The sequence below is a fragment of the Astyanax mexicanus genome, chromosome 24, assembly GCF_023375975.1.
Source record: "Astyanax mexicanus isolate ESR-SI-001 chromosome 24, AstMex3_surface, whole genome shotgun sequence".
In the NCBI taxonomy this organism is placed as follows: Eukaryota; Metazoa; Chordata; class Actinopteri; order Characiformes; family Acestrorhamphidae; genus Astyanax; species Astyanax mexicanus.
The window spans coordinates 5,837,765-5,849,779 of record NC_064431.1 but is presented as its reverse complement, the minus strand read 5'-3'; the positions used below and the strand labels follow the sequence as shown (position 1 = coordinate 5,849,779).

Genomic DNA, 12,015 nt, shown 5'->3' with positions numbered 1-12,015 from the left:
AGAAAGTATCACAAAATAATGAGATAGTATCTCAAAATAATGAGATAGTATCTCAAAATAATAACCTAATATCTCAAAATAATAAGATAGCAATTTCCTTAATAATCATTTTAAAATGTGCTGGATTATTTTTTTTTAGGTGGCGGCAATGGGCTTCCGTACTCTCGAGCGCCCTCTGCTGAAAATCCCTGGAGAGATTCTGAAGTGGGTAATCTCCTCTATTAGAGAATCTGTGGCCTCTGTGCGGCTCTCGGCGTGTTTTACCGAATCAGGAGTTATTGAGCAGTTATGAAACTTCAGTAACCGAACAGTTACAAAACAGAGGCACTAAACTATCGCACAGCGATCCTCCGCCTCTGCACAGAGAAAACAGAGACACTAAACTACCTCTCAGCACAGCGATCCTCCTTTTCTGCACAGAGAACATGGATAAAACAGTGAGTTTACCCGATCAGCCCAACAAAACCACCACAGGTAAGATCCACAGATCAGCTCTGATCACAGCTGTAACCTGTATTAATATTCAGTAATGCTAATATCCAGCTGCTCAGTTCAACCAGGCAGTTCTGGAATAAACAGTACACGTGTCTCTTTAATACAGAGTAGAGTAGCTCTGATTTTCTGTCTAATAGAAAAGCCTGTCTTACTTGCTATATAACCCTACTAGTGCATCTCTAAATATTAGAATATCATTGAAAAGTTACTTTATTTCAGTAATTCTGTTCAAAATGTAAAATTCATATATTATATTGATGTATTATACACAGATTGATCTATTTTAAGCTTTTTTTTATTTAATTGTTGGTGATTATGTTTTACAGTCAATGAAATTAAACCCCCAAAAAAAACCAAAAATCAGTGCTTTAGAAAATTAAAGTATTATATAAGATCAATTGGTACTTTAGGCAGTGTGGGCAGTGTGCCAAGTCCTGCTGGAAAATAAAATCCGCATCGCCATAAAAGTTGTCAGCAGAGGGAAGCAAGAAGTGCTGTAATGCTGCCTCCAAGTCGTCTCCAAGTCGGGAAAAATGGTATTTACGAGATGAGAGCACACCACAAACTCGTATTTACCAGCTGAAAAACTCGGATTTTCCAAATGGGGGCATGTCAGTAACAACAGGTCAATAAATTGATGCAGACAGTTCATATCGTGAACTGCTTACACTTCTGTTATTGCTACAACACTTCAACTTTTGCAGGTTGTTATAAGCTAACTAATAAAAATCACTAGCATTACGTAATTAAAGGTAAAAATGGGATAAAAACATCTTTCATCTAATGTGTGTCTTAAGCCCTATCCGGACGAGATAAGTTTCTCAGGGGGTTCTGGGGTAATTTTCTCTTTTATTGGGGTCTTCTGTGATTTTATTCCCATCCAGAGCGACCATGTATGTTTTTTTTTTCCAAAGTTCTCTGAGAAAATTACAGTCTGAATTATCTACTGTATTTCACTGAACTCCATAGTCCTCCGCTAATTTTAGTCCACATCTCTGGGTTTCGTCACCTCGCGTTTTATAAAATAGCTATTTGTCCACTGCCGCGCACCGTAATTACACTTTGAGAACGCGTTTCCACGGAGATCCACGTAAACACAACAGCGAGTGGAAATGGAGGAGCTACTGAACGTGATGTCGTGACAAAGAAAGCCAAAAAACTCACTGGTCATTCTGTTTTTTTTTTAATTGCAGTCTGGATACAAGAGTTTTATCACTGAGTAGAAGTGTGAAATACATTCTCTTAGAGTAGGGCAAAATAAATCTAGTTTATTAATATAATAGACCAAAATTTTTAACATAAGTATTTTCCTAATGGCGTCCATTTGCACCTGACCTTTTCCGGGAAAACACTGCACTGGCTTTGGACTTTGGACCTGATTTTTGACACAGATTTTTGGGATTTAATTGGCTGTAAGCCATAACCATCAACAATAAAAGAAATAAGCACTTAAAATAGACCACTCTGTGTGTAATACATCTATATAATATACAAGTTTCACATTTTCAGCTGAATTGCTGAAAACTTTCAATAAGCCCAAAAACATGAATATTATTAAATAAATCTAATTTATTCATAAAAATCTACCAGGTAGTAGTTTATTCATAAAATATATCACATTGTTACTAAATGTATCAAATTTAGAATTTTTAAAATCATTACACAGCTTAAAAATGGTTTTAATATTCGATATGTTTAATGTTTCAGTCACTTTGGTGGAAACCAACAGCAATCCAAGTGGAATGGTTCTGGTTAACACCTACATGACCAATCGAGTCGGAGATCCAATGGACCTTGTTGCTTTGGCGCAGCACGTTCAGAAGGTAAGCAGTGCTTTCAGAGAAAATCTCCTCAATCATACATCACTTTTTCGTCTGTTGTTTAATGTGTTGTTGTTTCTTTTTCCCAGGGTGATGAATTTGTCAGAGCTAACGCTTGTAACAGGTTGACCGTGATTGCTGACCAAATAAGGTACCTGCAGGAACAAGCCAGAAAGGTGATAAAAAAAAATAATTTCTTTGCTTTGATTTATGTTTGTATTTCTGCTACATATGGTCCATTTTAAAGGGTAAAAAATATGGTAAAAGAGCTGAGATTTTTTACATTTTAGGTTTTGGAAGATGCTAAGAGAGATGCTGACCTCCATCACGCAGCCTGCAATGTTGTGAAGAAGCCAGGAAACATGTACTACCTGTACATGCGTGAATCTGGACAGCGCTACTTTTCTATTTTGTCTCCAAAGGTAAGAGTACAAAAATGTGTGTGTATATACACTGACTTGAAAACACCCAAACCTGTATTTGTGAGGTGTTATCTTGTTAGTGAGGCTGAACATTGACCAGCGTGCTCATGGAATTGGAGTGGATGTCATTTCTGAAGAAGGCCGTTTAAGGCCGTTTTCACACTGTACCCAGGACCGATTCTGGGCTTGTTTGGGGGAGGAGCTTATTATTGCTGGTTGGTTTTCACTAGGGGTGGGCGATATGTCCTTAAAATAATATCACGATATTTCATGGTATTATTGCGTTAATGATATTCTTGGCGACATGACAAAATACTGAATTAAAAAAAAAAAAAACATTTCAAAAGTACACTTCTGCAACAATGGCACACCCCTAACTGAGATATAAAAAAAAATACAAGGATTTTTTTAGATTTGTAACAGAAGTCAACGATCCAGACCGTCATGATACTAATAATGCACTTCAAATATCTCAGTATATTCAGGACTGAAGTAAAATGAATGATACTGGAGAGGAGATCTATAATCTGTCATATAATGGAAAATAAAAACAGTGCGAATTATTCTTTTGCTAAAAACGGCATAAAAGTATTACCCTGATGTCATAATTAGAGGTGGGCGATATGGCACGCTATTCCAGAGTATAATATCGTTCCCGATATTCAAAAATGTTAGCGAAATTATTGCATACGGTATGATATGGCACACCCCTAGTTTTCACACACAAGAGCTTTTTCTGAACCGGGGATTGATTGAGCAATCCTGTATATAATTTTCTGTGTGTAGAACATGATCGCATCGGCTGGTGGCTGCTTTTTATTATTTTTATTAGATAAAACACTTGAGTGGCAAGGAACAGGTATTCACACAGGTGCAGTAGCAGGTGGGTAAAAAAAAAAAAAAGCACCCTAAGAAAGACATGAACCTTGGTGCAGACTCTGGCCAGACTTGTTTAAACGACCTTCTTAACATGGTTTCACAAACAAGTATATTTTAATTTGAGAAAAATGAATCTAAATGTACGTGTTCAGCTTCCTTGTTCTATTTGAACTGTTAAAAAAATACTTTCTGATATCTTAATTCTCTTTTCTTTGTTTTTTTTTATTTTTTGTCTTTTTCAGGAATGGGGTTCTAGTTGTCCACACAAGTTTCTTGGGGCGTACAAACTGCAGCACGATATGTCCTGGACTCCAGTAGAAGAGGTTGAAAAGAGGGATGCTGAAATCAGTATAATGGACAAACTACTGAACAGTCAAGCCGCTCTGCCTGCATGCACAGAACCTAATTTTGAGGGACTTTCCAAGTGAGAGGACTTTTATCAGAAGAGACCACTGATCCTACAACAATTAAGAAAAGTTTTGCATAATTTTTAAATCAGAATAAAGTCTTTCTATGTGATTTTAATGGATCAAAATGATATGAAACTGTCTTAAATGGACCATGGTTTGTCAACCTGTGGTTTCCGGACACTGTTAAATCTAGATTTGTGTTTATATATTGTTCACATTTTGGCAGTTTCATAAGTGTCACCTGTCTTACTCTTTGTTTACAGATCACATTGCTAACTGTTTAAAGCTTTGTATGATCTCAAGTTTGGGACTGGTATTAAAAAGAACTAGAGCTGCATGATATTTAGAAAGAACGGGGCATTGCAATAATTTTATTCTGCGATTATATATACAGCTATGTAAAACATTTAGAGACCACTTTTTTTCTGAACCAGTTATAATTTATAGGTATATGTTTGAGTAAAATGAACATTGTTGTTTTATTCTATAAACTACAAAAAACATTTTTTTCCAAATTCCAAATAAAAATATTGTCATTTAGAGCATTTATTTGCAGAAAATAAGTAATGGACGAAATAACAAAAAAAAGATGCAGAGCTTTCAGACCTCAAATAATGAAAGAAAACTAGTTCATATTTATATGCAAGTTTTAAGACTTCAGAAATCAATATTTGATGGAATAACCCTGTTTTTTAATCACAGTTATGATGCATCTTGGCATGCTCTCCTCCACCAGTCTTACACACTGCTTTTGGATAATTTTAAGCCTTATACTCCTAGTGCAAAAATTTAAGCAGTTCAGCTTGATTTGCTGGCTTGTGATCATCCATCCTCCCCATCATTTTTAAGTGGTGTCTTCTTTTAAGAGCTGTATATTTCTGCAGACATCATGCTATTCATAAGGCATTATGTGTATCCCACATTGGTGTAATAAATTAATTGTAAAAGTCATTTTTATATCTTGTCTTTAGTTAATATGTCATGAAAAATGAGAAGAGTTCAGGTTCCTTCTGTATCAAGCAGCAGAAAAAAAACTGTACAACTGAAAAATAAGGATTACATCAGTTATGACTTTATTTTACATATTGTATAATCAACTGTACACTGTACTTTGTATTTGGCTGAATTTGACAATTAGCACAAGGTTTATGACAGACGTTACAAAAAACATCAAAAACAAAGTGTGAGTGCAATTAAACCGATATGAAACATGATAAAACTGATAATTTATTAAAATCAAACACATGGCTATAATGTTACAATATTTTTTAATAGTTTTGTCTCTTTATTTTTTTTTTTACTGTACTGAACTTGAACTGAGTGAATGAACAAGTCTTTCTAGAGGTTAGAGCCTTGACTAGAGTCCTAGACTACACAGCATTCAGAATGGAGATTCTCCAATAAAAAAAGAAAAGAATAACTGCAGGACTCCCTCTAGGATTAGTTGCCAAGACAGGGATTAAGCCTAGTTTTTGACTATATCTTCTTTTTTTATTGGAAAATCTCCATTCAAAATACTCTGTAGTCTTAATCCCCCTCTGGTAAACCGGCTCTTAAGAGTTTAAAATGGGCATGGTGGTCTGTGCTGCCAGGTTACACAAGGACCTCATTTGGTGGACACTACGCTACAATTCATTTTGAGGATTTAACGTTAATCCGGTCATTGTCTTGTTGCAGTTGACAGTTATGTTTTGTAGGTAAGAGTTGACATGTGGTAACAGCTCCCAGTTGTCCGTCGCAATGCTGACCTGAACAGCATCCTCAGCCTGTCTGATCATTAACAGAATATGAAACTGGGGTGGAAGGAAAAATAAGACTTTCCATACACTGGAGAGATCTTGTGACCTTGTTATCAGGTAACCTTTAAAGTGAGTCTCTATCAAATCTGCTAATGTGTCGCTGCCGGTCTTAAAACAAAACAGGCTAGTCGCTGAAGTGCTAGGATCACCGGAGGATGTAGCATTCCAAATATGGTCAAACACGTCCTCCTTGAACTCATGTGACGTGCTCGGTGGCACAGGTATGGGGAGGAATATTTCAGGAAATGATACTTGTACGTCAGGTAGTCGAGTGTGCCAAGACAGGCCATCTTCTGTGGTGAATATGGCCCTCAACTGTAGACTTGTTGGGTATGGCTGATACGGCTTTAACTTCAGGCTAACTTGTGGAGGTTTCCTGTCTCTGAAGAGGCAAGGGACATAGATATCATTGACGTCTGCGTAGTGAGAATCGTTCAAGTCAAAGTGCAGGCAAATTGTGAACATCCTGTCAAACCTTGGATCTTTCACATTAGCATGAGTCAGGTTATACCGTAAGGTGATCTCGGATGCAAAGCCTGGGGTTTTGAACTGCTCTTGGTAGACCTTGGTAGACAAATTAATCTGCCCACCCACAGTCTCCAGGTTTTCCAGAGTCTCTAAAGTGTTTGTACTGGTGTTTGCACTCTGAAAGTCGTGCTCATGGATTTTGGTCAGCTGCACGACGCATCCCTCAGTCTGATGAACAGTCAAGCAGCTTGTGAGCCCATCGCTTTCAGCCACAATGGCTGACAACGACCGAATCTTAGCCTGCCCTCCTTCTGGACCTATGGCGAGGACACCCCCTAGTTTTTCCCAAGACAGGTTGGTAAGCAGGGTGTAGTAGAACCGTGCATGGTCTTGAATGTCTGTGTCCTCGTAATGTTTGGTCACGTACTGCAGAAGGTCTGCCAGTTCAATAAACATCTCATTCAAGGTGGGATGCTGAAGCAATTGGCGGCAAACCGCAAGAATTGCATTGCCGACCTTCCAGTTGCCCCTTTCACAGAGATTTGAATTGATGAGGACATTGAGAAGGAGGCAGATTGTGTCCCTCTGGACGATCTGGCTCTCTTGCGCTACTCGTGCCAAGATTTTAAGGTGCCAACTCAGATTCTGTAAGGTCAGCTGTAATGGAGGCATCGCCACCACACACTTTTGAAGTGCTTCTAACAACTGCACTGACCAGAGGGACTCTTCTAAGCTTTCCTGGATTCGGTCAGCAAGATTGATCAGGTTAGGAGCAAGGCGACAGTGCCTGGAATACAAGTCGCATAAGCTGTTGACCATCTTCTCAGACAGCTTCTCCATGTGATTAAAGTGCCTGAGAAAAATAAAGATTGCCTTAAAAGAGGTCACTACCATCTCTCTGCTCCCCTGATTGTCTACGATTTTGAGCATAGCCACCAGATGGTCAAACAAGTAGGCCAGGCCTTTCCCCTCCTCTTCTTCGTCCGCCTCTAGGTGGACCAGGCATAGTAGGTTTAGTCTGCAAAGCATGGTGGCACTGTCATTAAACACGGTAGGTAGGAGAGACAATGTAAGCTGAGGCGTGACCAGCACAGGTAAGCATTCTTCTCCAGGGCAGGAGATGGGTCTGTTCTCAGGGAAATGTAGAATGCAGTTCATGTAGAACAGTTTCTCAGGAGTTCTTAGAAGTGGATGTTGTGCCATGCCAACAAGGCGCTTGAGTAAGAAGTGCTCGTCCTCGGCTGTGAAGAGGCTATCTGTAAATGTGCCTTTCATCAACAGTGTAGCATGCATCAACTCAACCTCGGCTGTCCCAAAGAGGCGCAAGAGTTGCGATTTGAAAATGGCCGGGGAGATGGCTGGAACCATGGCCACGATCTCTACCAATCCTCGAAGCAAACTGGCCTGGGAGACGGGAGTCATCAGGTAAGATTCCTCCAAGAGCAAAGACAAGATAGACTTCAGCTCTTTGCAATCCAGTACAGATGGAAGCTGTGAAACCTGCGTCATTGTGCTGAATGGCAGCGTATACATCGAGGATTCTATCGTCTTCCACAAAAAGCCTTCGTTTCCAGTTAAGGTGCTCTTAAGCTTTGCGTTATCCACATCTTTTTCTTGAGTCAGGAGACGAATGGCATTCTTGAGACTCTGCGTATACAGCATAGAGTACGACTGATGGAGAACAGTGTTTTCCTGTTGCTTTAGGTAGTACAAGGCTTCCAACTTCTGGGACAGGAGGCCAGGGTTGCAGGACTCCATCTCTCTCAGACACTCACAGGCCGTGGATCTGATGGGATGAAGAGCCAGCCCACCTGCGTTATCATTTGTGTCCTGAATCGTTTTAAACAGCAGGTCCAGGTATTCCTCTGCTACCTTCTTTCGACTGGCCAAACAAGATGTAGATATTAAGACGTTGGTAACAGCCAGCAAAATGTGACATTTCAGACTGATGGATTTCTGTGGAGTTAAGGCGAGGATTGATATGAGCTCCTGCGCTGTCCCCTCTCCCGCTGAGGCCGTAGGGCAGAGGACTGTAGGATGCTCCAGTAAAGCAGATAATAGGAGTACCTATTAAAAATAGTAAGAATATTAAATATTCATACTTTTACAGAAATACGAAATGTTATTCAACAGTGTAAATGTGAGTATTTGTTACAAGAATAAATGTATTTTTAAGTCTTTAGTATTTAATTTCCTTCATTTAGTAAAGAATGAAAGAAATGGGTTTTCATTTATTTTTCACATTTTCTGAATTTCAGGAATTTTTGAATTTCAAAAGTAAGTTGGATGAAACCATGCATTTTTGGATCAACATGCAAAAATGGAAAATAAATCATAAAATTGAGTACTCATTTTTTTTAATATTCTTTTTTCATTTTCTTAAAATTCAGATTGCAAGGGGCAGAAATTAAAAAAAATAAATTTCCCATTTCTTCTTCACTATTCTAATAATAAAAATAAGACATTTTCAAATTTGGAATCAAACTGATGAAATGAAATAAAAATTGAACTGACAAATATTTCACTGATCCATTTCTCTCGGTGTCAAATCATTGGAACTAAAAATATGTATCATGAAAATGTCTTTAAATGTAAAATAATATTTTTACCACATCGCTTTGCTCTAAATTTAAATGTAATCATTCTTAAAGCTGGATGAATAATAAAAACCACCTCTGTACTAATTGTAATAGTTTGTCCATTACCTACTGTATAGTATTATTATTGTCCATTATATACTGTAGTTGTTGTCAGTGTGTCTATAGTACTAACCTTCTTGTAGTCATTGGCCTTGTCATCCCTCAGTTCATCCAGAAGCTCTGATAGAAAGGTTTCGGGGGTGGTGCGGGACAAAAACTGTGAGGGGCTCAATAAAAAAGCAGAAATTCTTTCATCCCAAGAGCTCCCGGTCGTCATGATGAAGATCACACAGTTCAGCTACCAGTGTATGAAAGATGAGGCTGTAATGAAATAAAAAACAAATCACACACTTTTATCCATTACTAATGCATTAAAAAGATGTCAGAAATGATTTATTAGCTTACATTGTTTTTAGGCTGATTGAACATTAATGTAATGTTGTGGTTTATTTGCATTGTTTGTAATAGGGCTGCAAAGATTAATGTATATAATCAACAATGTCAATTTTAAACATTTGCTAACTTTCAGTGTCAATTAATGTATAATTTCCAACAGCACAGAACTATATATAGTTATATTTAACTTTATTTACAGTACCAGTCAGGTTTGGACACACTTTCTCGTTCAATGTTTTTCTTTTACCTTTTTTTCGGCATTATAAATTAATACTGACGTCATCCAGTCTATGAAGGAACACATAATGAATCGTGTATAAACTTAAACAAACCAAAATACTCTGTGAAGCATTTCGATGCTCTTATCTGGGGAGCTGTTAACTTTCGGCTTCTGAGGCTGGTAACTCTTATGAACTTATCCTGTACAACAGAGGAAACTCTTACTCTTCCTTTCCTGGGAAGGTCCTGATGAGAACCAGTTTCATCATAAAGTTTGTAATTGTCTTTGTGACTGCACTTGAGGATACTTTCAGAGTTCTTTATTGTTTCAGATTGACTGACCTTCATTTCTTAAAGTATTTTTATTCTTTATTTAGTTGAGCATTTCTTGCTTCTTATAATAAGGATTAAAACATTACTAAAATAGAGCTGTTCACTGTATACCTGTAACTCTACCTCTTCACTACTTTACAACTGATGATCTCAAACACATTAAGAGGCAATAAGCTCAAGTAATTTTAAAGTAATCTTGATGAGTTCAGCACAGCTGTTAACTGAAAACCTGAATTCTAGCTGACTTTACCTCATAAAGCTGACTGAGAAAATCCAGCCAAGATGTGCAAAACGGTCATCTAAGCAAGAGGTGCTACTTTGAAGAATCTAAAATATAAAACATATCCTTGTTTGTTTTCTCAGCATCTTATAGGAGTTCCTGGAGGTGCTGAACAATAGCTGCTGCTTTTCCTTCACGCTGTGAAGCTCCAGCTCATCCCAATTAAATCACCTCAAATCACCATCTCAGTTCATCAGGTTTAGATCAGGGGGTTGTGTAGTATGAACACTGTTTTACACTGTTGTAAAAAAATAAAATAAAATAAAGAAACTAAGAAAAACACAGAATGAGGTGTGCCCAAACTTGTGCCTGCTGTATGTACTGTATACTATAAAATGAAGGTATGAATATCAGTTTAGAAGAGCTCAACTCTCCTTTAAATGGACGTTGATACAATATCAGAATTTCAACACAATAAACACATGAAAAGTAAAGGTTATTAAAAGTTTGTTTTTCCATTATCAACATTAAATTATATAATTTAACCAAAATAAATATTTATTCAACGTTATTTGCTGTCATGGACGTTTATGAACCAAGCTAGCTAACCTACTTTACTAGCTTACATCATTCTAGACGTTTTTCTGACCACATAAACTGCCAAAACCTACCAAACACACTGCAAACCCAAAGCTAGACAGATATAAAACAGATACGCTTTAAACAACAACAGAAAGTGTTGTTTTTAAGGCTAAAATAAACTTACAGTACATTCTTTCCCCTGGAGCTCCTCCAGATATGTTCATGTCACGTGTTCAGAAAATGTCACATGAGAAGTGAGACTCAATTTTTGTAATATAAAAGCCCAGTTTACACATAATATACAGTTTATTTAATTAATTTCGTAAAATATATCATTTTTTCAAGAACTTAACGCTAGAGTAATATAATTACTCTATCTTTTTAATTACTGCGCCTATATTTTATTTATACCTATCACAACAATATCGTATAAAACCTGTGTTGAGAAGACATAGAAGTACACAGGGGGCTTTTATTTTGACAGCAATTATTTAGACTCAGCCACAAAGCCACAGCCAGTTTAGATGGCGAGCCTGCCAATATATATATATATATATATATATATATATATATATATATATATATATATATATATATATATATATATATATATATATATATAAAGAACATTGTTGTTTTATTCTATAAATTATAAAAATATTAAACTACTAATTTATTTTTGGTGGAATAACCCTGGTTTTTAATCACAGTTTTCATGCTCATTCTTTCATTTCATATATATACAGTATATCATACAGTATAGATATGTTTTTTTTCCGGAAAATCTTACAGCAATCCATACTTTATATACTGCTTTATACCCTCTCTCTTATATACTATTCTAAATTTCTGAGACACTGATCTTTGGGTTTTCAACAATAAAACTATTTATTTCAAAATGCTTTAAAAATTATGGTTGTGGTACTGAAACATTTGCTAATTGCCCCATACGAACCCATTCATTTTAGACTCACTCATGTTCGCCCCCTGGTAGTGAAACAAACCCAAAAGACATTCTTAAGTGGGAATTCTCCTCTGTATTAGAGATTATCGGGTGAGTCTCAAACTCTTCATTATAAAAGCCCAGTATACAGATTATTCACTGTTCATTTCGTTTAGCAATTTTTAGAAATAGAAGTACCTCTGTGACTTTTACTTTGACAATAATAAATGACCTTAATTTACACTAAAAGCTGCTCTACTGCCATCGTGTGTCAGTCTGCGAGAAGTGGGTCAAGATCTCAATAAAAACCTCAGACACTGAGAGAGCACCAGTCAAAAGTTTGGACACTCCTTCTCATTTTCATGTTTTTCTTTATTTCTGTATGTAATT

The 12,015-nt window shown here is 36.9% G+C and overlaps 2 protein-coding genes across 2 annotated transcripts; one reads left to right on the top strand and one right to left on the bottom strand.

Annotated features, from left to right (window-relative positions):
* The first annotated feature begins 223 nt into the window (after positions 1-223).
* Positions 224-4,977, top strand: c24h1orf50 (chromosome 24 C1orf50 homolog). The gene is made up of 5 exons (XM_007251412.4): positions 224-474; positions 2,203-2,318; positions 2,405-2,491; positions 2,606-2,737; positions 3,859-4,977. Exons 1-5 carry the CDS (start codon positions 426-428, stop codon positions 4,042-4,044), a joined length of 570 nt encoding a protein of 189 aa, XP_007251474.2. The 5' UTR covers positions 224-425; the 3' UTR covers positions 4,045-4,977.
* Positions 4,978-5,230: 253 nt separating this feature from the next.
* ap5b1 (adaptor related protein complex 5 subunit beta 1) lies at positions 5,231-10,933 on the bottom strand. The gene is made up of 3 exons (XM_007251413.4): positions 10,867-10,933; positions 9,066-9,253; positions 5,231-8,360 (listed from the first exon to the last, which is right to left on the bottom strand). The coding sequence occupies exons 2-3, from the start codon at positions 9,207-9,209 to the stop codon at positions 5,652-5,654; spliced, it is 2,853 nt and encodes a 950-aa protein (XP_007251475.3). The 5' UTR covers positions 9,210-9,253; positions 10,867-10,933; the 3' UTR covers positions 5,231-5,651.
* Positions 10,934-12,015: the final 1,082 nt, after the last annotated feature.